We start from the raw sequence: 25550 nt of genomic DNA, 5'->3' as shown, positions 1-25550 counted from the left end.
CCAGCCCTGCAGCGGGTTGATTTGGGTTCTGGCGACAGCTCGACACTTACAAGTGTGACAAGGGACATTAACTTTACAATGCTCACTTGAGTCTCTGCTCTGGGATGGCTGGAAAGATGCAGAACATAACTCACCTTAATAGCAAACTGACAACACCGTGGGAATAGTTGTCTTCGGGTTGAAGAAAAAGATCTTCCCCTCTCTTACACACACACACACACACACACACACACACACACACACACACACACACACACCTTATGCTGACTTATCTCTAGTCCTGGTAGTGTATGCTTCCTCCGACCCATTCCCAATGGCAGGCCACACATACCTGGGGCAGACAGTCCGGGCGAGACTCGAAGATCACCAGTAAAACACCTATTGGGACAGTCACTTGCTCCAGTTCCAGGTTCTTGGCAATCCGAGTCCGGCGCAGAACACGGCCCACGCTGTCCTGGGAGGAGGCTGCGATCTGCCGCAGTCCGATGGCCAGGCTGTTCAGTTTCGATGTGGAAAGACTCAGGCGCTTCAGTAGAGGGGTCGCAAGTCTTCCTGAAATGGCAGCAGGATGACACAGTAAAGTGGCAATGTGGGCAGACTTTGGCCACCAGCTTTACTGTAGTAGGGACAGGCTCAGAACCGAGGGTCTGTGTGATGCAGTGGCATGCAGCTTTGCCACACACAGACCTCTCTGGACAACACCTGATGCCAACCATAAAGATAGTACACTGTTTAATGGCCCAAGAGATGCCTCATCTTTTGCTAAGGGCAACACAAACCATTTCTGCAGCTCTTACATGAGCAGTTCATCTGAACTGTAATCCTGAGTCCACAGCTGGTCACATGGCTTTGGGTAAATGACAGTTTTGCTGAGCGGACTAATAAACAGCAGCTTGCTCAACCATACTAGGTGGTGCAGTTTAAAGGGGATCCTGTTGGGACAGCCCTTAGCACAGTGCCTGCTAATATGATGGTCTTAAGGTGTCACTAGCTGAGCATCTATAGCAGTGAAGTTCTTGGTCTCCTTTTCTGCTTCTAAAACTGCCCCAGCAGCCAGAGCTCTCATGACTTTTGGGAACAGGGAAAGCTCCTTGGAGGGTTGCATTGAAATGTCTGGAAATGGGGCAGGCATTAAGTACCATGAATAGTTAGAAAAGGCTTAAGTAGCACAAGCCACCCACCCTCGATAAAAACTACTCATAATAAATGCAATTTCTTATACCACTCTTGCCTTTAGACAGACACAGAAACTACTCATAATAAATGCGATTTCTTATAACACTATTGCCTTTAAATAGACACATTTAAATTGCCTTTAAATTACCAGTAAAAGAAAGGACACAACGACAAACGCACATGAATGGCAGCTCCTTACCCTCTGCCTCCTCCAAGTCTTTTTTGTTGGCTAGCAGGATCTCTTCCCGCTGGTCCGTCAGCAGGTCAGCCAGATGATGGATAATTTCTGCTCTCTGCAAAACCAAGTCATGAAGACAGCAGGTAGGTCCAAGAACGCACATGCTTCCTCGTCTACCCTCCGAGTGCCAGGCTCGTCCCTGGGGCGCGAAGTTGTCACAGATTGAAGTCCCTTTACTTTCTCTCACTATTTCCGGCACTGCCCACCTCCTTATGTGTTTCCAGCCTGCCCTCATTTCTTCTTCCTTTTCGTTCCTGATTATTGCATTAGGGATCCATGGCTCAGCACAGGGGAGGTGGTATGGTGAGCTGCATAATTTGTCCATGAGATAAGCTGGTCACATAGAATTAGGACTGACACATGACACAACTTTATAGATTTTGTATCAATAGACATTTTACTTCCCAGGTTGTTTTTGCATCTGGCTGTTCTTTAAATTTTTTCTTTGAGATTTATTTTTATTTCATTCGTGTTAAGAGTTGTGCCTGCGTGTGTATGTACTGCAAACATGCGGTGTCTAAGGAGACCAGAGGAGGGCGCCAGATCACCTTGGAACTGGAGTTAGACTTCCATGCTAGCAAGTGAGTGCTGGGAATCAAACCCACATCTTCTGACAAGCAATCTTAACTGTTGAGTTATCTCTCCAGCCCTTTGGCTTTTCTTTCTGCAATTATTTAGTGAAGTCAGCTGCCCGAGGAGACTAATCCTTGACCATCATTTTGGGAAATTATCACTGAAGTAGAGCAGTGGTCTGAGGGAGGAGCCAAGCGCCTCCTTTGCTTTCACTGTCCTCCCTTGTCAGACCAAAGAGCTCCACAGAAGAAACCTGTACCACCCCCGCTGTAGCAGCACACCCGACAGCCTGGCCTCACCATCTCCAGCTCTATCGAAACGCTGCCCACACTGATTCGCTGTGGACAGGGAGGGGCGGACCACAGAGCAGGCTCTCACGCTTCCCTCGGTCAGGTGTTGCAGGCGATTCAGAACGGACAGGAGGAAGTAACTCCCCTATGTCTGCCTATGTCCATGTCTGCCGTGTGTTAGGTAGACACTTTCCTAATCTTGTCTTTGATCACACCATGGTGATAGAAAGTGTCTTCAGACAAAGCGGAGCATAAAATTAGTCAGGTAATTCTGCTAACCCTAGGAAAAAACAGGGACAGCAGGCTTGAAAACCCGCCAGAGTGTCAGTGAATGTTCTCACCTGCTCGGGCTCTAATGTGGCCAGCATCCTCCCTCCAGATCTAGCCATCTCTCCCTGCTGCTCCACTGTAGGGCCTGCAAGAGCATGTGTAAGCATCAGACCAGTCAGCTTTACACTCACTTTCCCATCACAGGCTTCCCCGAAGGGGGTAGCAATGTCTGGTGTCTTGGTATGCTTGGCTGATACCCCGAGATGACAAGGGCCAACAGAATGGCAATGCCCACCCCACCCCCAGCAACCAACAACAACCAAAACCACAAACAAACAAATCCACGCCAGAGTTAACGGGGATGAACAGCAACTTCCCTTGCCTGGTGTAGACAAGAGTCTCTGGCTTCCAGCGTTCGGTTCCGTCTTGGCGAGCACACTGCTAGCGTGCTTGCATTTGTGAGTGCAGATAAGGAACACACCTTTGTGTATGCTCTGGAGCTCATACTGTGTCCTAAGTACCTCTGCATCTCTGCTGCTCATTAGTTCTTAGCATCCAGGGCAGGCCTAGCAAATGTTTCCCGATTTTTGGAGACTAGGACTAACTAGGCAGGGTAAATAAGACTGACAAAATCCAGTTCTGTAAACTGTGTAAGACACCAGAATTTATGATGTGACCACACCGATTTCCTACTCTGGATTTGAGGGATGAGCGCCCAGGCTTCATTAAGTTCCTTCTAGGCTGGGGTGACACTGACTATCTACCACCCACAGGCCCTGGGGGTTGGGGAAGAACTACTCACCAGCAGGCTTTACTTCTGAAAAGAAGGTGCCGACTTTTTTGCCCTCCACTATGTCTGTGATGACGTGCCCAGACACCTTTGGGTGGGTTCCGTTGGCAATGACGACGGAAGTACCGCCTTGCAAAGCCCAGAGGGCTGCTTTCACCTAAGGGTCAGGGTTCGATGCAAAGATGAGATTCAGACCTAGATATGCACACTCTGAACTGGCAGGGTGGCAGAGATACAATCTGATATCTAGCAAGCAAATAAACAGAGGGACATGTCTAACAGCTCAGATCTGGGAAAACACATGTAGCCCACCATCACTTTCCAGTCCAGCCTCGGCATGTACTACTGCCTGAAGGGAAAGCGATGTGTCCTCTTTTCTCTGAGACCCACCAAAACTGGACTCAAAATCTGCACATTTTGATTTGTTATGTCTGAGCATTTTGATTTGTCATGCCTGAACTTAGCAACACCTAAACAGTTAGAGGAGTAACGGGAACAACTCCTCTCTCCTACCATTGCTTTATGATGCTCCACATCAAGGGTATACAGAGTCTGAGAACAATGGATGGAAGGGAAGGAGTTTGGAAAAGCCTCCAGAAATATCTGAGTTGATAACAGATTGATTGTGTGGAAATTACATGGGCCCTGTCCTCTACGAGCTCCCAATCCTGTGACAGTTAATTTTCATTGTCTACTTGACTAGATTTGTGCTATTTATGGGAATACACTTAGGAATGTCTATGGCAGCATTTTCAGAAAGGTTTCATTGGAAGAGAATCCTAAATGTGAGCCAGGGTTGCAGACTGAGTAAGAAGGAGAGACTGAGCCAGGCACCAATGAGCCTTTATTTCCTCATCATAGATACAATGTGACCAGCTGCCATGTCCATAGCTGCCATGACTTCCCTGCCTCAAAGGACTGCACTCTCTGACTGTGAGCCAGAATAGTGTCTGTTGGCTATTCTGTCATAGCAACAAAAAGTAATGAACACAGGCCAAAATGTACTGGCTATGTTAGTAAAAATTCATCAAAAGACATGATTAAACATAGGCATGATTAAACATAGGCATGATTAAACATAGGATTAAACAACAGCCATGAAGCATGTTTAGACATGTGCATATTTAAGTCTATGTGCGGGGTGTCTGAACCATAAGCTCCCAGACAAGTTTAGCAGTAAGAGAAAGGATAGAACACCATTTGGGCTTGAAGATTGGGATAGCTCAGCTTACCTTGGCTTCCATGCCTCCTAATCCCACTCTAGATTTGGTTCCAAATGTCACTGACTGTTGATCTCCAGGATAGAATATATCGATGAGCTTTGCATCATCTGACCCCGGGGGGCTGTCAAAGAGACCTAAGGGGCGGATCCGAGTCAGTTAACCCTGCATTGACCCAAGTTGTGCATCCCCACAGCCCCCCCCAGGCACTTGCTACTATACAAACAAACAAAACCGATGAACTTCTGTCCCAACACCTGCCTCACCTGGAAAGGCCATGAGGGTTCAGTGGGACTGACCCACACTTGGCAACAGCACCTTTGTGCTCTTTTAACCCACCTGTTTAAACAAATGTCTCGTGACCCGTGCGTGAGGCCACATCCTTGGCACAGTGTCTACAGCACTGGCAGAGTCCCTCCCTCTGCTATCAATGCTTATCACGCTGCACCTCGAGGATCTAAGCAAGAGACAAGTGCAGAAACAGTGCAGGGGCCGTGCACCATCTGGGCAGGATGAGACGTGGAGTAGGTCCCACTACCTCTCACCGTACCCTCCCGGTGTACGAGTGAGTGTCGTGGAGAGTGGGTGCGGTCAGCAGGGGAGTTATGACTCTCAGCATTCAGGGTTCATCACTATGAAACAGACAGCACGCATGCGCCTGAGCGGGCAGTGAGGTGAAATGTTGTAAGTATCCCACATGAGGTTAAAAAAAATCCTCACAGTTTTACTTTGGAAATGCAGAGAGCCTGGGAGGGGGGAAAAGGATAAAAGGGGCCTGAGCAAACGGTGTCAAGCCAAGACCAAAGGGAGACGCACGTCAAGGAGACGCTGCCAGTGGCTGGCAACTGGTTACAGGGCATTATGGGTGGTAATGCTTTTTGGTTTTGTTTATGTGTATATGTGTGTGCATGCACACATGAGTGTGTAAGTATAGACACACATGCATGTGCTTGTGGAAGGCAGAGGACAACCTCAGGTGTCTCCTCTCAGTTACCATCCACCTTTATTTTACTTTTTAAAGACAGTCTCACTGGGACTTACCGAGTGGACTCTGCTGGTTAGCACCAAGCTCTGCATCTACCTCCTCAGCTCCAGATTACAGCCTACGCCACTAGGCTTGGCCTTTTCTGTTGTTAGTGTTTGTTCTGTGGGGTCAAACTCAGGTCCTCATGCTTGCAAGTGGGTGCTTTGCCCACTGAGCTAACTCGCAGTCACTTCTGGTTTTAAATCGCAGCTTTTCCTGCACAGGATGGCCACAACATTGCAGATCTTTAGGGCAATCCTGTTCTGTGTGAAACTTCTCTGGCTCTGGGGGAATCAGGGTGCTGAAACATGAGCAGCACTAAGTGCCTGGCCGGCCTGCAAGGCAGGGTTCTTCCCAGAAGGTGACAGCATGGGCTGAGGGGCTCTCAGCTTCAGCTAACTATGGGAAAGACTGCCCCCCCCCCACGCACTCTGTAAATCTTCCTACTCCTCTTTCCAAGTCTTCCAACCCCACCCTTGGGCTCTCTGACATACAATACTGTTCTAAGAACGAAAACTCGATGGCAAAGGCACATCACTGGGGACTCACCTGATGGAACGGCGAATCACTCCCACAACTTGTGCCCTGACCTCCGCATAAGCCCCCACACCCAAATAAATAGACACAAGAATTGTTTTTAAGGAAAGGAACGAAAGTTTGTCATTAGGATATTCTGTGGTCATAACATAGAACACTGCACAGTAACTAACAGGTATTGTCACACAAATGAGAACCCTCACAACTCTGGGGTGGCAACCGCAAATAACACAGAGGCTGTGAAAAACGCTTAGCTGGTTTTTCAACACCGAGTTACCACACAAATGAACAAGTCCTCCCTTTCCTGCCCCCTCTCTCTTAGTTATAGAGTTGGGGATTGGCCCCAGGGTCTTGTTCTTGCCAGGTAAGAATTTTACCACGGAGTCCAACAATTATACTCTGTTTTAGTTTGTTTTGTTTTTCAAGATGGGGTTGCCCCAGCTGTCCTGGAACTCACTCTGTAGCCCAGGCTGGCCTCGAACTCACAGAGATACACCTGCCTCTGCTTCCCTAATGCTGGTATTTAAGGCACTACTGGACAATGATTATACTCTTAGGTGGAAATAAAATACCCACACAAAAGTAGGTCCATAGCAGCATTATTGATAATAGCAGAGACACCTATTAACTGATGACTGAGTAAGTAAAAAGTGGTATGTACAGAGTGGAATATTACTTGGCAATATAAAGAAACCGAGCATTGGTGCATACTAGAATGTAGATGAACCCTGGACACATTATACCAAGTGAAAGGAGTCAGTTACAAAGGACCACATCGTATATGATTCCATTCATATAAAATCTCTAGTAGGCAAATCCATGGAGATAAAAAGTAGGCTGGAGGTTGTCTATGGCTGGGGAATTGGATGCAAATAGGCAGTGATTGCTAACAAGTGTGAGGTTTCTTGTCAGGGTGAGGGAAATAACATAACTGTTAATGGAGATGGCTGTATAAGTGTGTGAATGAGTCCAAAGATCGCTGACCTGAATACTTCAAATGGGTTAATTATGTGGTGTCTGACTATTTCCTCGAAGCTTCTTTTAAAGCAAGCAAGCAAACAAACAAATGAAATCACCTAAAAACATAACTTCTACATTCAAGCTGCATTCTCCAGAAACGCCCACCCGAGTCACAAGCACTCTTTAGCTCACATGGCTTGGGAAATAACTCCACAGTGAAAAACGATCAGAAGGAAAGGCATGTGCTCACATGTATGAACAAAAGAAAAAGGCATCGCTGTGTACCTTCTACATCTGAAAGGACAATCAAGAGGTCAGTTTTCATTTCCACAGCCAGACGAGCAGCCAGGCTATCATTATCCTTAACACTGATAACCTATAATGCGGGGGGGGGGGGGGGGGAGAGGAAGTAATGAGTTAGCTATGCAGTTTAAAAAGAAATTCCCAGAAGCAGCAAGCTAGGCTCTGGCAGGCAAAACCCAATGACCCAATATATGCAAATGAGAGCTCAGGCCTGCACAACACAAAGGCTTCCTTCCAAACATGCAAGCCAGACTCTACAAGCCAAGCTCACAGCACCCTCTAAATCACTGGAGCAGCACCTCACCCACGGGACTGAACTCCCTCATTTCAGAGGCGCCTCTGCAGCCGTGGCTCTGGAACACCACACTTCCCATTTCTGCTTTCGCTCATGCCAAACGACGTGTTAGTACATGCAGCACAGCATATGTTAGTGTCTCCTGCATGCTCAACTCTTAGGAATACTTTACCCACATTTACCCCCTGAAGATCACTGTTGGGCTCGGCTGGGGGGACAACAGCGTCATTTGTGTTGACAATGGGGACGATGTTCATTCGGAGCAGCTCATGGAGTGTGCCGTTCAGATTTCGGCGCTTCTGCTCATCATGGAAATCCAAGTTGGTCACCAAAATCTAAAGAGGTTAAACAGAAAATGCAGCAGGGAGGAACGTGATGGTCTAAAAAGAAGGTGAGCACTGGAGAGCCAAGCTTTAGACTTCCGTAATAAAACACACCTTTTGATACTGATCCGATGCCTTGTTTTATTTTCCTATTTTAAATTAAAAAAGCTTTTGTCAGTGCTAGGGATCAAACATGGGGTCAGGCATATCTAGCGAGGAATGCTTCCACTGAACTTCATTGCTAGCATGCTTAGCCCATTGTTTGAGAGGTTCCTGAAAGAACTGCAATGGTCTGGAAGGCTTATTGAGTGATGCTAAATCTTGTCTATATACAAAATTAAGAAACTGATGCAGCTACTTTAAAGGAACATTAGAGTGATCCAAGGCTTGTTTTTTAAAAAAATCTTTGTACTCTAGCACCTGAGTCAGGGCCAGCCACAGTAGGTACCTATGTGCTAGGTGAGTGGGCAAATGGTTTGGAAAGTGTATTAGACAACAAGAACATGGCTAGGCATCCCTAGTTTTGCTCTGTTGTAGAGCACTACTAGAGTTAAGACTATGACGGAGTCTATGGCAATAGGAGTTGGTCTTCATGGAAAGCAGAAAGGAGGACAAGATGGAACTTAGTTCAGGGGGAAAAATCAGAATAAGGAGCTCATGGGTGGAGAGCTGCCGTGGAAGACGTCAATGGGTCTGTTTTTGCTCAAGAATTAGAGTATCAGGCAGAAGGTAATGGGGGACAAAAGTGAATGAGAATGATAGCAAGAAACTAAATGATAGCAAACTGAAAGAAAAACTTTCCTATAATCCTTGACACAGGAGATGTGGGAGGAAGGTGCTGATACAGGCAGCAGTTCAGGCCTGGCTAGAAGACTTGAGAACCCTGCAACAGGGTAGATGCTTCACTGCAGATAGAAGGTAAGCAACAAAGGCAGAGTGGGAGTGTGGCTGAGGGAAAGAATCCCTCACTCAACAAGTTTTGCTGAGTCCGTCTGAAACACAGAGTCCTATCCCAGCCACAACAATGGAGAATAAACATGCTGACCGTTTGATGCTGTGTGACATATGCCTGTAAGGACAGGGGAAAGCTTTAGTTCTGCAGGCACTGGACAGGGTCACAGCCAAAGCCACCGACTCTGTCGTGGCCGTGTGAGGCTGTAGATGAGCATAAGCATATGGGCACAGAAGGGGTATGGGAGGGGTGAGCAGGAGGTCTAAAGGTCCAGGGGAACACCTGTCGCTACAGCAGCTCTAGCTGGGAGGGTAGGGACAGGGGGCCTCCCAGGGTGCCTGGGCAAAGGTAACAGGCTGAGATGGCAAAACAGACTCATTTCTATGAAGGAAATACAAGCTGCTGCGTTTGGGTAATTCTTTAACCTGAGGCCCAGCGGTGGGGTCCCAAACCCACTGATAACGGTCTTCTACTCGGGATTCCTGGAGAGGAGAAGGACCACAGGAGAAGGGACAAAGAGCACCTATGACAAGCCCTGCCTGGGGGAGGGGCCGTGGTGCAAGAGGCCCTTTCACCCTAGTATCAACGCAAACCCTGGCTGTGACTTCTAATGCAACTGCCACTGCAGACAAAGCTAAACAAAAACTGTCCAGCAGCGATAACGAAAACACAGACGTGCAGTCCCTGGACCACAGTGTGCTCATCTGGCTCCAGACACTGAACAACTGAAGCTGTTGATGGATTAGAGGAGAAGAGAGATGAGTGACAGAAATGGAGATTTCTATTGTATTTACACAAATTCTTAATGCTGTGGGCCTTTAATACGGTTCTGCATGTCGTGGTGACCCCAACCTTCATGTTGCTACTTCGTGAATAAAATATTGCTACTGTTACGAATGGCTGTGGAATATCTCTGGAGTCAGGTTTGCCAAAGGGGTTGAGAACTACGGAACTAACTGAAAACTAAATCTCAGATTACACTCACAGGCCACAAGGGAAGAATTCCATGCCCGTCGGCTTCAGCACAATTAAGAACACTTACACAATACGAGAACACGACTGTCGTGACAACTTCAAAGATGGCAGAGAACCGGAAAAAGCAATAGGAAGTGAAGATGCATAACCAAAACATCTCCTATCTAAAACAATAGGCACATAACTAGCAAGGTCAACGGCACCAGAGGAGTTGGCAAATAATAACTTCAGGCTTTCCTTTTTTTTTTAACCAGTTATGTGACTACATTTTAGAAGTTATTATTTACTTCATGACTGTACAGGTGATTAAAATTAAAAATTAAAAAAAATGTCAAGGCATTTAGGTAACAAGGAAATAATTCATAAGAAGGCTCAGGACATTAAGAGGTGAGCACTCAACGGTAAGTCCCATGAGGACTGGAACCTGTCCTGGCTTTTGTACCACAGAGCCCCAGTGCCAGGCAGACTTCTCTGTACATCACAAGTGACCAGCACACATTCACCGGATAAATGTGCAACAAGCCACACTCCTCTCCTGTCAGCACCGGGCGCACAGAGAAGCAAGCTACCTGAAGTCAGGACAGCAACGAAACTGCAGCCTGACTTGTCCGGTTCAAACACATCTGCATTAGTGGCAGTCTCTAGAGCAGCGGAGGATGCTGTGTGTGTGTGTGGGGGGGGGGGCACATACTGGCGATCCTACATAGCAGATATTTATACTGCTGTTCACAACAGGAACAAAATTACAGTTATGAAGTGGCAACAAAATAATGTTGGGAGTCAGCACAACATGAGGCACTGTAGTAAAAGGTTGCAGGGTTAGGAAGGTTGAGAACCACTGCTATGGAGTTACGACTGCAGTAACTCGCGGGCTTGAGGTAGACTACTTACCAACTGCTATCTTAAATACTTTTATTGTATTTTCTCCTTGAGTCTTTCCTAAAAGCCTCTGACGTAGGCACTGATATTATCTTATTTTTCACATAAGGAAACCCAGGCAGACACTTAGCCTGCATGCTGACACCTGGCTGCAGGGCCTTGCTTGCAGGCTTCTTACACAGGTCCCACCCACCCCCCAGTCCCAAGGAGGCCCAGTCTCTCACCTGGGCAGCACAGATGCTGTACTGTGTAAACATGGCCTCATACAAGGCCATCAGCCCACTCTGTCCAGCAGCTGCACAGGCTCGGGCCTCTAAGACGGGAATTGCCTGCAATATACCAATCAGACAAGATGTGGATGGGAAGGAGGGAAGACCTGAGGATTCCCATGCCAGGGTTGGGGAAGCAGCACTCACCATCTCCTTCAGCTGGTTCTGCCCTGAGTGCAGGGCCTGCCGCACACTCTGAGACAGAAGGATCTCATGGCGCAGGCGCTGCTTGCCGAAGGCCACAGCTCCGCTGGTGACCAGCATCATCTCCCGGCCCTGATTCTGCAACACTGAGACCTAGAATGGAAAAAGGAACACGTACACATCATGGTACCACCCTCCCTCTTCTCTCCTCACAGGAGACCCAGGTAGGGCAGACATGAGCGGATTCCGATTCTGTTCTAGGAGGCAGTGCACGGCTGGTTCTGGAAGAACTGCTCGGACTGTTTGGTAGAAACATTCTTACACTGCTTCACATGTCTGTTTATCAGGTGGCAGGCAGAAAGGAGAAGCTTTAGAAGGTGATTCTAGCATTCTAGCAGCGTTGGAATCTGTAGGACTTGATGCTATCTTCCACCTATAATGCAGAAGCAACCTGGGGAGACTCTTGATTCCCGTGCGTCGCCCTCACCAGGGGCAGATGCTGACCTTATTCTATTCATCCAGGACCAGCTGTGACTACCTGTGATCCAGATCCACATGGAAAGAACAAAACCAAAGACTCATAACGCAACAGAGTCAGTGCTTCTAACTGTCCATTCCCCTAATGAGTGAACCTCGTGACCAGCAGAAACTCCCTCCCAGTGGCTGCTGAGAACTGTCATCTACAACAGTCAATTCTGTAGACCAGGCTGGCCCCTAACACAGACAGGCCTGCCTGTCTCCTGAATGCTGGGTTAAAGGTGTGGGCCACCACTGCCCAGCTTAGAGCAGCCAACTCTTATCTTAGAAAATTTCAGTATCCGGGATCTGGGGAGATGGCTCAGTGGTTAAGAGCACTGGCTGCTCTCTCAGAGGACCTGGGTTCAATTCCCAGCACCCACATGGCAGCTCACAACTGCCTGTAATTCTACTTCCAGGGGATCCAACACCTTCATGTGGACACACATGCAGGCAAAAACACCAATGGCACAGGAAATAATTATAAATAAAAAGAAAATTTCAGTACTGGGCTGGATATATTGCCCAGTGGTTATGGGTACATTCTGCTCTTGCAGAGGAACTGAGTTCAGTTCCCAGCACCCACAATACCCAGCACCCACAATGGGTGTTTTACAACGACCTGCAAATCTGACTCCAAGGTGATCTCTGGCCTCCATGGGCACTTGTTAGTATGGGCACATGCCCCCACACACATGCACAAACAATTAAAATAAGTCTCTTGTTTTTAAAAGATGTATTGGTTATTTTGCCTTTTTTTCTTTAAATTTCTTTTCTTTTCTTTGTTTTGGTTTTTGGGGACAGGATTTCTCTGTATAACAGTCCTGGTTGTCCTGGAACTGTAGACCAGGATGTTCTCAAACTCGCAGAGATCTGCCTGCCTCTGCCTCCCGAGTGCTGGGATTAAAGGTGTGCGCCACCACTACCTGGCTGGAACTTTTTGTTTAAAAATCAGTATTTAATCAAAGTCATGAGAATGCTTTTGTAAATCACACCCAGTTTTATTAACTCCTCCAATAGCCAGTTTTCCTCTCCAGTGAAGCCTCTGTATCTCCACCACGGTTTAATCTCAACCCCAGTCCCCAAGCATTATGTAGACATCTCAGCAGCCATCATTAAAACCAGGGAATATACAGATATGCAAAAATCACTATCATCCAAAACATGTGAACGGCTTCCTCCATATCAAATAGCCAGTGCTCATATCCGGCCCAGTTTGTTTTTTAGCTTGCTCAGACTGCAATCAATGACAGTTAAGCACATATATCACACGCAGTTAAAATATTAGTCTTTACTCCACACGTTTTCCTTTCCACCACCTTCCGCTTCTCATTTTTTCCTGCTCAACTGAGCTCCTCTCCCTTCACCATTTCCCAGCCCTCACTTTCCTGACTCTGTTCGAATCAAGGATGGGGGCTTTGGTTGGGGTGTGTCAAGGGCTTTCTTCAGGCTGTGAGCTTAATGCCTGATTCCCTTCTTTTCTACGATTTGGCAGCCACTGTTGCTCACCACTGAGACTCGCTCTTCCATTAGGGTTTACAATATGCTGATATTCTAACTCAGACGTCTGGCGATCAAACCAAGGGTCACGGAGCTGCATCCCCAATCCCATCAATGAGTGTCTGAACTGTTATTATGAACTCACAGATGTAAACACCTTATTGCACCCGAGTTGTTGTATTACTCATATTCAAGCTTTTCTATCTACGGCCATCGGATACCACTTGATGCTGCCTTCTGATTCCACCTAAAATGACCAGATACTGTGGATAAGACTGTGTGTCAGGCCCTGACCTGATTGTTAGAGCCTTTCTATCAGGTCCACGGCAGCAAAAGGGGGCACGGGCGACTGGAGGAAGACTTAGCCAGGTTCTCCCAGCCATTTCATCAAGTCCCGCCTCTGATCGAAATCTTTCCCGTCTCCCTGAGGCTAAAGCCCTGACCTAGCCGAGCATCTAGATTCCCACTGCTGTGATGATCACTTTGCCTCCCAGCCTCCCCGATGGTCCCATCGCTGCTCTCCAGCTTGCTTCCGCCCTGGCCCTTCTGCTCTCCCACACAGTATTTTTAACACTGGCGTCAACTTGGAGGCCCTGTTTTAGTTAGCAGACTTTCCCACCTTGACAGTTACCTGTTCAACAATAGATGCCAGGCGCCCCAGTGCCAGGCCACACTCATCTCCTCTGGTCACCACAGCACTGCCCAGTTTTACTACAATTCTCTTGGCATGCTTCAGCTCACTCCGGTGGGCAAAGGGCTTGCCATGGGCACGACTGAGTGGTACTGTGATAAAAGGGATGTTGCTCCAAGAACGAACATGTCTGACAGCTGAAGGCTGGACTCGATCTGTACATCCCCAAAGTCACAAGCAAGAAAAAGAGAGATACAATATAATTTTACAATGAAAAGACGCATGCACAACACTAACCAGGTTGGCCACCCAAAATAGCTGAGCTATTTATTGTACTCTAGCTCTTAAATATAATTTCTTGGCTGTTTTGAGGCAGGGCCTTGATATGTATCCCAGGCTGGCCTCAAACTCGAAATCTTCCTGCCTCAGTCTCCCAATGTTAGGATTACAGGCACGTGCCACCATGGCCAGAACAAAAAATATCTTAGAAAGATCATCTTATACAATAATACTAGTGCCCTTTCCTTCGTTATGTAGCGATTCTTTCAAGTGACTATGTTTCGGGTTATGAAATGCAAGGAAGATAGTCTGGCTTTTTTACAGTAGGCTTGCAGTCTGGCACCTGACAGAGAGGGGCTCACTGAGTCACCATCTGGATGGGATGGGGGAACTGTAGCATCCTTGCTGGAACCACAGGTATACTGTTTTTTCCTCCTAGAGACATTGCAGAGACTAAAACACTGGTGTTGTTTGTTGTTGGAGCTGCCTGTCTTCTCCAGACTAAACAATACAGCTGCCCTACCCCAGTCTTTACGGTATTATTCTAAATAACATGTATATTTACGTCTAATGTAAAAGTCGTATGCCTGATGATTTAGCTTCTGGGGAGACAGACTTACACCCTTGGGGTTTAGACCTGGATCACCAATGGTTTATACAGAGCCCTGGGCTCCACCAAGTATCACATGTCCCTTTGGAAGCCGCCAGGACCAGGCCTGCTGGCTTTTTGTCTCTCCTCTTTATGACAGGGCCTTCCTTGTCTTGGGCATATGGGTATGGCAACCTGATAAGGGTACCTCAGGGGCACAGAAAGAAACAGTCTGCCAGGCCAGGTGGTGAAATGGCAGAAACCAATCAGAATCCAGCAGCTGGGCTAGCAGGAAGAAGGCTTGTGTGCCGCATAGTCGCTATCAGCAGAGGAACGTGGTCTGACCTGGAGCCCGGCAGTTGCAGGCAACTGGGATACAGCAGATTAGGGCTGACAAAGTTTAAGAGGGCTCATAATTATCAGCAAGGCTTCAGGAAGATAAGAACTTAGTCGAGGTCAATGGGGCATTCCAGGGAAGTTTCAAGGGAGTCAGGGCTTGGTAGTTTCTGTTGAACAAAACCATTTTATCTTCCTCACCCCGAATGACCCTACCATTCTTGAGTTACATGTTGTAGGCCAGGCTAGCCTCAAATTTACCAGCTCGCCAGAGCTGGCTTTGAACCTCTCTGATCTCCCTGCTTCCGTACGTTGAGGGCTAGGGACAAAAAAGTACACTACCATACCTGGCTTCTCGGGGTATTTTTTCATATTCTATAACCTATTTTACTTCTTAAGGTTTACAGGCTTCAGGAAGGGATCTTGATACTGTCTTTCTCTTCTTGGCCTTTTACTTCCTTCTGTTTTTTTCTCCAAAAACCTTGTGAGGTGGTTTGAATGAAAAATGTCCCTCACAGGCTACGGTATTTGAATAGTTTGTCTCCGGGTGGCCTGGGGGAGTCTGTGGGGACACTTCTGAGGTGCAGCAACACTGGAAGTATGTCACTGAAGATGGACTTTCAGGGTTTAGCGCCTCATCCCACTTCCTGTCTGCACTTTCTGCTTTCTGTGTGTGGATAGATTGTATCAGCCAGACCCCTGCTGCTGCCAGCAAACCATGCCTTCCCGGTCATTATGGACTGGAGCCTTCTGGAAACATAAGCCAAAATAAACCCTTTTCTCCTAAAAGATGCTTTTGGTCCTGGTATTTTCTCACAACAGAAGCAAGGTGTGTGCCTTTGCTACTGAGAGTTTTTGGACGTGGCCCTAAAGTAAAATTCATAGAAAGAAAAACCAGTAAGTTGGACCATGTCAAAAACTCCTGTATGTGCATGTTCAACATGCCTATATGCATACCCTCTCTGCTTACTTGAGGTGTCAGAGCCCGGACGTCCTTATTAAAAGTGGTTATTCTAGTATAGTACATCTGTACCACCATACGACGATTCCCCTCCACCATTAACTACTCCTCAGCTCGGGCCCCGGGGAATCATGTAGAGTTAAAATAAATAAATGAATGAATGAATGAATGAATAAAGAAAAAAATAACAAGACTCCAAACAAAAGCAACAAACAAAGCACATACACAAATTCAAGTCACACACCAGATGATATTTTTTACTTAACATTCTTCAAATGGAAAAAGTAAATTAAACATAGAAGAGATTAGTGGTGGTCAAGGGTTAAGGCCAAGGGAGAGGAGGAATTGATAAAAAAGAAACATGAACACAAAGGTCCCATGGCATATCTTCACTGTACTAATGCTAGTATCCTCTTGAAAACATTGTTTGAAATTTGGGTAAAGGATATAAGGGATCTCTCAATATTATAAGTGTAATGACCTCAAAATTAAACACGTAATTACAGGGGAAAAAAGAGTCAAACTAATTTGTACATATCTGGGAGGAATGACTACAGGAAAACAAAAATACATTATTGACAAAAAACAAATATCTGGAGCATCCACCCACAGGCAGCCTCCTGTATACTTCTGCCAAACTACATCTGTTTGCCCCTTTAAATCCTGGCCTGCAATACACTTTGACCACCACACTTTCCACACACTCGTCAGTGTTACATACGAGATCCGGGCACAGCTATGGACTGGACCCAAGGCAGAAGGCGTTGGCTGAAGGGCTGGAACCCAGAGCGGTGTATGTATCTCAGCATGTTGAGATGTGGTCACAGATCCAAACACCTGTGGGAAGAAGTTTTTAAAAGGGGGAATCATGAAAAAAAAAAAAAAAAACGCTTGACAACATATTACATTCCTCTCCAATTCTCCTGCTCTTAGAGTGAAACTGTGACCCTCTCCGTTTAAACTTTGCTATTTTAGAGAAACTACCATCTCCTCAGTGTTACAGGGATTAAAAAAAGAACAAAGGGCTTCCTTCACTATTGTTTTTAAAGAACTAGTTTACTTTTTATACCAAACAGTAATTAGATACAATGAATAGTTTGAATGATAAAATACCTTTAAGATACAATGTTTATATGTTGGTATTAAATTTTTGTTATATTAGCTGTCCCATTAAGGACTCTCTAATAGATTAACAAACCCAACTTCCCTAGAAGCCTGCTGCTGTCTCCTAACTGAACGAGGTAAGGCTCACAAAGCTGAAATGTCAGTTTGGTTCTTGCCAGCACAAGAGGAAAGGTGGTGGTGTGGGGGGAGGGGCTACAGCCAAGTTCTTTGGGAGGGGGCACAGGACTCTAAGGTAACTCCTGCATCTCTGGAGGTAATGTTTGTAAATGGCTACCATTTTACTTTATTATTGCATTGAGAGAGAGAGAGAGAGAGAGAGAGAGAGATCTGAGCAGCGAGGACATGGTAGTTATGAAAATTTCTCATCCTGGGTCAATTCTAAGGTTTTAGGCAAAGACTATACAAAAACACACTAGGGGACTCATTCCTGTAAGTACATAGACAAGTCATTCATTATTGAGTTCTCATGTTGTAAGGTCATTCCTATTTCACAAGGTAGGAAAAATAACTGCATTTCCTCCCTTTCAACTTGTGCCCCATAGACTGGTGGATACAGGCCAAATCTGTGTGTGCGCATGTGCTGATGGTCAGGGGTACCTGCAAATGTGGAGGTCAATTCAGATGTCTTACTCTGTCTCTGTCTACCCTGTCTGTCTGTCTGTCTGTCTGTCTGTCTGTCTGTCTGTCTATCTATCGGTCAAGTCTGAACCTGGAGCTTGCTGTTTTGGTTGGACTGGTTGGTCAATGAGCCTGTGCCTGCTTGTCTCCTTCCCCTTGCTCTGCAGTTACAGAGCTATATGTGGGCATTAGGGTAATTGAGTCCATGAGAGCCGGAAATAAGAGGGTACCGGGGAACACTCACGCATGCCGGTGAGGTGGAGAATCGCCGTGGTCTTCTACCCAGGGGCACTGGAAGGAAGCTGTGATCAGATCTCCGACCACCACACAAGAGATCGAGCACACTTCTCCTCTCCACTTATCAGTCTCAGATCACACCCTTATGGGTTGGTATCCCAAAAGCTATTGGCTGACTGAATTCCCATAACAAGTGTACCACCACACCCAGATTTTATTTGGGTGCTGGAGAGCTGAGCTCAATATGGCAAGTATTTTACCCACTGAACCATTTCCTCACGCCCCCAAATCCCTTCTTCAGTGTGCCTCAGAAAATCAGCATTTAGGTTCACAGCAAAGAAAAGCAAGACATGGAATGGACCATTCTATTGCTACTCTGCACAAAAGCACAGAAACGGAGAGAGAGGAGATGGACGGGATTGCTCTGCAGTGAAACATAGGGCAGCGAGTAGGTAACTGAAGGTGGTAAGTGATGGCTTTGCTGATTTCAGTTTCCGCATAGCACTCAAGTATGTTGTGGGCCCAGGGTCTACACTCAACACTTTAACAAATCCTTTCAGTAACGGCTTTCAATAATGGCTGCTAAACAAGTATGTCACTTCTTTTGCAAAAATCTCTAACAAGCCGGTAGTACCATATTTCTAGTTGTGCCCCACTCTGAACCATCCTCACAGCAACCCCAGCCTCAGAGCTGCCATAATCCTCCAGGTGAGCTGGTTCGGGTACCGTTGCTCTCCACCAATGGGCTATCAACTGCCCTTTGCTGGGTGGTAACCAGGCTGGGGAACACGGGCTTTGAAGCTGGACAGATTTGGGTGTTAGCTCTGTCCTTGCTGGGAGCATGCCTCTTGGAGGCTTACTTGAACTTTCTGAGCCTCAATGTCCTCATCTGTAAATGAGGGATAAAAACAGTTAACACAGGGTGAGATCACGATGGGTGTCAGACTAGGCACTGTACGGAAAGGACCTGGGTACCAGGTAAGGCTCATGCCTGTCTCCCTCCTCTGCCTTTTAAAGGGCACTGACATGTCTTAACCTTTCCACTTTGTATTTCCTTCACAGACACAAAAAGGTCAAAAGAGCCACGGGTGGACAGCTGAGCATGGGGGCATACTCCTGCAATCCCAGCAGCTGGGGGAGGAAGAGACAAAAGGAGCCGAAACTCACGGTCATTCTCAGCATACAGTCAGTTCTAGGCCAGCCTGAGCTCCATACAACCCTATTTTAGAACATATTCTGATTTGTTCGTATACATAGTTCTAGATTGTTTACTCCTCTCTTGCCTAAACACAGAAAACGCTGAATGACTGAGATCCATTAAGCCACCCGGTCTTCCCTTGTACCCTGTCGCTGTCCCTAGAAGGTAGCCCATTCCTTCATGACGATTGATTGTTCAACCTGGCAGTTTACTGTGCCAGCAAAAACCAGGCAAGTGATGCAGAAGCCCAAAGGGTATGTGTGTCGAGGTTCTGTGATCAAGAGAGAAGTTCTTCTATTTTAACTCAGAACATCTCTCAAGTACTGACGGGAGATGTAAATACGTTTCTCTTATTGGTTAATGAATAAAGCCCCCTATACATATCTACACTGAAAGCTCTTATCTCACTTAGAGAAAGGGAACTCCAGTCCCAACAAATCACCCAGAAAAAACATGCTGAGTTCGTGGCTCACTACTTAACAAAAAGACAAAAGCCCAAAGATAAATGTCCCCGCTTCAGAGGGTGGGGGAATAATGCTGGGATAAGGCGCGGGGAGTGAAAATTCTGAGTGCACCTGATTGTGCCAAGAGATGATTATCACCCGCGCAGGGGCTCTGGGGGTAACCCTGGCTGCAGGGAGAATCAACTATGCACAGGCTCCATATGCCTGGGCGTGAGCCACAACTGCAGACACAGGCCCCGGGGGTGTGCCGGCGACTCGATACACACCAGGTATATGTATTATTACTCGTAGCGCTGGGGCATTGGAAGCCAGTTCCGGATCTGCATGAGAAAAGGGGGTTGCAGGGTCTTCTGGTCTCCGCCTGGTCGGGTACCCAAGAGATCGCCAGATACCCCGGGGCCTCCTCCTATGCACGGCACAGGGAGCTGTGCACCAGCATCTCAGAGCACCTGGGTGCCCCGCACGGCCACCACCCGTGGCCGGCTCCCACGCCCTCCCCCGCGGCTGCGCCACGCGTGTCCTCCGTGCCCCGCTTGCACCATCGCCCAGTCGCCTACCTGCTGGCCGCCGACCCTCCCGGCCCACTCTCCACGCCGGCAGCCCTGTCCTCCTCCTCTTCTTCCGTCTACGTCTCCGCTCTCCGGCGTTGCGTCAGCCGCGTTAGAGCGAACCCCGGCCCCGGCGCCAGCGACAGCGCTGCTGACGTTAGGCAACGGGTCCAAACCGACCTACGCCGCGGCAACGGCGCAGGCGCTTCTGAGAATCGCGCCCACACTCCACGTGGCTGCCCCCTCCCGTCCCCAAGCGCGCCCTTAGAGTATAGGGGCGGGGCTCCCGGCACCCAGACAGAAGCCGCCCCAGACAGCATCCCAGCAAGGTGGAGAAGGGGGCTGGCTCCCAGCTGCTGATGGAGTTCATAAAGCGAGTTTGACAGTGATCATCTGTATGATCTTAGAAATAGTTTGGACCGATTAAGACCCTCGCCCCCCCCCCCAAATAAACAAATAAAGAAAGACTGGCTATTGGAAAAATTGGCACCATGATAAAATAAATTGGCACTTTGTTATCCGGAAATAACCGCCCAAGTATTTTCCACAAAGGGGGTGGTAAGAATATTGCATTTTAAAACGGTGTGTTTAAGCTGTGGTTGGACATTGGTGCTTTGCGCTTTTGTAGTCCTGACAAGGCTTCTGAGCCTATGCATTCATTTTCTCATTCACTAAAGGGGGCTTACCGCTACTTCTTAGTCCATGATGCAGGAGTATGGGAATAGAAGCCTGAAAGGAGGTTTCAGAGCAGGACTGATCAAGCTCATCTATGATGGGTTTGTAGAAGCAGTTTCCTCTTCCATACTACGATACCCGAGGTGCCCTGCATTCTGCCTTGTGAGGACAAAATATGAAATCACAATCAATCAGGGCCTTGATCTTGAACTTCCCAGCCTCTAGAACGGTGAGCAAACAAATTAGTTAATTAATTAACTACCCAGACTTTGATATTATGATACAGCTCTACAAAATGCAAGGCATTACCTAGGTAGAGAGTGAGGCACTGGCTGTTTTGGATGGGTGCCTGGAGAGATTGGGATGGCTTTGAAGAGAGCTGTCATTTGGACTGTGTTATGAAGAGCAAGTTCACCCAAAAGACAGACCCTTTTGAAAATAGGGATGATGAAACAGGGCCTCATACCTTAGTAGGCCAGAGACTGTAGGTGGAATTTTCTTTGGGGTGCCAACCAGCTCCCAAATAAAGACACGGAGGCTTATTAATTATGAATGTCTGGTCTTAGCTTAGACTTGAACCACTAGCCCCTTTAACTTAATTTAACCTGTTTCTATTCATCTACGTTTTGCCTCAGAGCTTTTAATCTTTCTTTCATTCTGTATGTCCTACTTTCCTGCTTCCTCTGTGTCTATCTGTCTGTCCCTTAGCATCTGCCTGGTGTCTCTTTTTGTTTTTTTCCCCAGCCCAAATTCCTCCTCCTACTTACTCTCCCTGCCTGGAAATCCCACCTATCTCTCCTCCCTTGTTATTGGCCATTCAGTTTTTTATTAGACCAATCAGGTGTCTAAGGCAGGGAAAGTAAAGCAGCAACACATCTTTTCATAATTAAACAAATGCAGCACATCTTTGCATAGTTAAATATTCTGTAACAAGAGCCCTTAGCACAACTGACTTCATAATGGGAGTATTATTTAGGCTATAAAACTCAGCAGCACAAGACAGCACCATCTATCAAAACTAAAACAAAGACCTAATTCATCAAAGTCCATAGTTCTGGGAAAGTCTCTAAGTGGACAAACCTTGCTTTTGACTTTTGTAATTCTGCTTCTGGCTAACTGTTCTTGTTAACTGTCAACTCTAGACTTTTTTTTTCTGCTTAAAGCTCTCCATGAGAAAGGTACCAGGCTACACTGGCATCCCAAACACCCAGTGTAGTCACCTACCTACTCATAAAGACTTCCTATTGGCTTAACTCCATATCTGAGCAGTCTTCTCTGGTGAATATCCCACAACAGGTGACAGGAGAGACATCTGGCTGTGAGTCCACCATGCAAAGGGTGTTCTGTGCTATGCTGAGGATTTTGAATCTTATGAGTCACCACATCAGTAAATCCAAACTTTTTAAGCCCTAGAATCAGATCTCTGTGTCAGAAACCCATAAAGAGATGTAGAAGCCGGAAGGTTGGTTCGCTGTCGCAAAGGTCCAAGTAAGAAATGATGGATGGACAGATTTTCAAGAGGAACAAAACAGAAGGAGCCGCTCAGATCTGGTACCTGGGCTTCTCAGAAAGATTCTCATATGCTTAGGACACTGTGGGTGTAACTAGACTAAAGGGCTCGTGCTCTCTGTTAGTTAGAAGGCCGATTCTGGTTCTTCAATTCACCTATGCAATAAATCACCTTATGGCAATGCTTGTCTGCCTTCCCTCCTAGGGAGCAAGACTCTGAGAGCAGAAAGGAACATTCCTAGAATATAAGATACTTTGTAAGTGTTTGAGGAGTGAATACATTTGATTTCTTTAATTTTTTTTTTTAAATTTAGATTTCTCAAAAAGGAAATTAGAAATGACCCCCAGGCCGAAAAGGAATTTGGCTATTAACAGCATCCTTGTTAAGCTGGACTCATGGGACATGGCTGCAATGCCAGCATTCCAGAGGCAGAGGTCAGAGGACTGAGACCCTTGACCAGTCTGGATTACATACATAGTGAGTTCCAGGTCAGCCTGGGCTTTGCAGCAACATTCTATCCAAAAGTGTCTCAGAGACTCAAACATGAAAATCCTTTGCATTCTACCATTTCAATTATTTATTCATTTAATTAATTATTTATTTACAGTTTATTATTTTGCCACTAATATCCTACTTTTCCAGTAGGGAGTAAGGCGACTCTAACAATGGAAAATCAAATCCTAGACACATAAAACAGCCTGTTTATCTCTCCACAAAAATCAAGGAAGTAATTCAGCAGTAATATCTTTCACATTCATGATAAAACATATATACTTTTTTTTTTGGCAGGGGCAAGGGAATTTAACTTCAGTCCTAGCAAATGGAAATGAGTCTGAACATGACCAGGAAGTCACTAGGAAGTAGGATATTTAGAATAGGGCCTCACTACATAGCCCTGGCTTCCCTGGAACTTGATGTTCTTGTGTGATTGGTTGACTTGGGAAGGGTGGGGCATGTGGAAATTGGTTCATTGTTTCTACTGTATGGGTTCTTGGAATTGAACTCAGATCATCAGACTTCGTAGCAAGCACCTTTACCTGCTGAGCCATCCTTCTGGTCCCAGAACTTGCTCTGTAGAACAGGTTGACTTTACTTCCTTCCTGAGAGCTGGGATTGCAGACATATGCCACCACCACCAACCACCATGCTAGATTTTCAGAGGACAGTAGCCGCAGGTGCCAGGCTAACTCTTTCTTTTGGGGGGAGGGGTGTGTGTGCTTCAAGGTCTGATTCTGTAGCTCAGGCTGGAATTAGAAGCATGGGCAACCACACACAGACTTTAAAGTAGCCTCAAGGTGTTAAATTGTAAAGTGTTCAGCTGGAGCCTCCAGCTCACTTGATGTTGAAAGCCCCATTCTCCTCTCTCCAAGCCTCGCCCTCTCAGAGAATCTCCAACAAACAAAAGGTGAGCAGAGCCCAGCTCCTTCTCCGAAGTTGCCAGTAGCCCAAGACCCCTCCTAAAGTAGCATTTTTTGACCATACCTGGGCACAAACCCAGCTTGTGGAGGACACATCATCACCCCCTACAGGGTATGTAAGGTCCCTGCTTGAGTTCTGCTGGCTACATGACTTCCACAGCCGGTCTCTGGGGCTGGAGGACTCACCCAGGAGTTGCTTTACTCAATAAGCAGTTTTTTTGTTTGTTTGTTTGTTTTTTGTTTTGTTTGTCTTAATTTTTTTTACTTTTTCAATTCATCTTATTCTGATTTACTGCATCAGCAGTAAGAAATAGAGAAACCTATTATCAAGATACCGAAAACCTACTATAAAGAGCAGATACCCATCCCAACAAGGCAAATTATGGGGCAAGGGGGCCAGTAATTGAGTCTCCAAGGGCAACAGGGAAGTTTAGGTCTCCCAAGAGACAAGAACAAGAGACTGGAAATTGCCATCCTCCACTTTCTGGTCTCTTTATTACACTTCTCACACACTCCTATTTTCTTTGAAAATGGTCTTCCCATTAGTGCTTCTGAACTAATGTGAGAGTTGTGAAATAATAAATAATAGTGGGAGGTTTCTTGACACACAATGAATGATCAAATGTTAATTCAAAATTTAACAAAGAGCCTGAGATGCTTCTGGCAGCATTTGCCAAGTGTTGAGTCATGAAACGTCAGTCACCTTAGTTCTGACACACAAGTACACTGGAGACTTTAAATGGCATCACGTCACACGACACCAATGAACGACGCCCCAGCTCAGATCCCAGACCACTGCATGTTATGAAGTACAGTGTTTTCCCTGTGCCATCAAAGAGGCATGATTCTGCTATCATAGAGGGGAGTGATTTAGTTGTGGAAAACAGTTCTCCTCCTGCTATTCCTCAGATATAAATATTGAGTTCAAATCTTCTCATTATATGACATTAGAAGTTTTGGTTTTAAATACATGATGGAAAATGGTCTTCCCAGTCCTAAAATAGCCTCGTAGTTAGTGTCATTCCTGGCCAACAGGCTTGATCTCACTCCCAAATTCCTGGGAAAGAAAATTAGCTTGGCCTACTGTGTGATTCCAGGACTCCATGCTAGAAGCAGTCAGCTGAGGTGGGGGCAGGAGGCCTATGTGTCATGTGAACAGAGGCCCTGCCCACACCTTAGCACAGGGAGTGTTGGGTGGGCTGGGCATAGTCAGGAGTCAGCAATGACCAACAAACACTTCAGCCACACTGAGTGCTTTAGAGTTGCACAAGCCAGGGAGCACACCAGAAAAGGATAGATAGATAGATAGATAGATAGATAGATAGATAGATAGATAGACAGACAGACAGATGAGAAATTTGTGATCCTCTTGCCTACTTCTTGGATTACAGGTCTGTATTACCATGCTCAACTACAACATAGCTTTCCTTTTCCTAATTGCTTATTTATATAAATGAGTCTTAAAGCCCCGGCGTCCCAATCCTTTTCCACAGGTGAACCGGGAGCTCCAGACTGTTGTGGAATATTAATTTGTGTTACATTTGTTCACACCATGGAACGTTTGTTTAATGATGCAAAGATGTGTTGCGTTCCTTTATGTTGTATTTGTTTAACGCCTAAGCTGTGCTACTTCGCCTGCCTAAAACACCTGAGGGTCTAATAAAGATCTGACTGGCCAATAGTGAGGCAGGAGCAAGGATAGGTGGGCTGAAAGGCAGAGAACATAA

The 25550-nt window shown here is 46.5% G+C and overlaps 1 protein-coding gene across 2 annotated transcripts in view; it reads right to left on the bottom strand.

The window, feature by feature from the left end:
- Aldh18a1 (aldehyde dehydrogenase 18 family member A1) overlaps positions 1-20398 on the bottom strand; it is a 31797-nt gene extending 11399 nt beyond the window's left edge. Inside the window, exons 1-12 of one of the 2 annotated variants that reach the window (XM_051199638.1) lie at positions 20230-20398; positions 16752-16867; positions 13866-14080; positions 11222-11371; positions 11030-11134; positions 7853-8011; positions 7364-7454; positions 4570-4694; positions 3350-3494; positions 2619-2692; positions 1376-1469; positions 332-552 (exon numbers count right to left, since the gene is read on the bottom strand). In XM_051199638.1, coding sequence (XP_051055595.1) covers positions 332-552; positions 1376-1469; positions 2619-2692; positions 3350-3494; positions 4570-4694; positions 7364-7454; positions 7853-8011; positions 11030-11134; positions 11222-11371; positions 13866-14080; positions 16752-16839 — 1467 coding nt within the window. In that variant the 5' untranslated portion in view covers positions 16840-16867; positions 20230-20398. The remainder of the gene's footprint in view (positions 1-331; positions 553-1375; positions 1470-2618; positions 2693-3349; positions 3495-4569; positions 4695-7363; positions 7455-7852; positions 8012-11029; positions 11135-11221; positions 11372-13865; positions 14081-16751; positions 16868-20229) is intronic. The other variant, XM_051199639.1, reaches the window with a different exon arrangement.
- Between the last annotated feature and the right edge of the window lie 5152 nt (positions 20399-25550).

The sequence above is a fragment of the Phodopus roborovskii genome, unplaced genomic scaffold (genome assembly GCF_943737965.1).
Source record: "Phodopus roborovskii unplaced genomic scaffold, PHOROB, whole genome shotgun sequence".
NCBI classification, from domain to species: Eukaryota; Metazoa; Chordata; class Mammalia; order Rodentia; family Cricetidae; genus Phodopus; species Phodopus roborovskii.
Note: the sequence above shows the minus strand (reverse complement) of the source record. Positions and strands in the feature narration are given on the sequence as shown.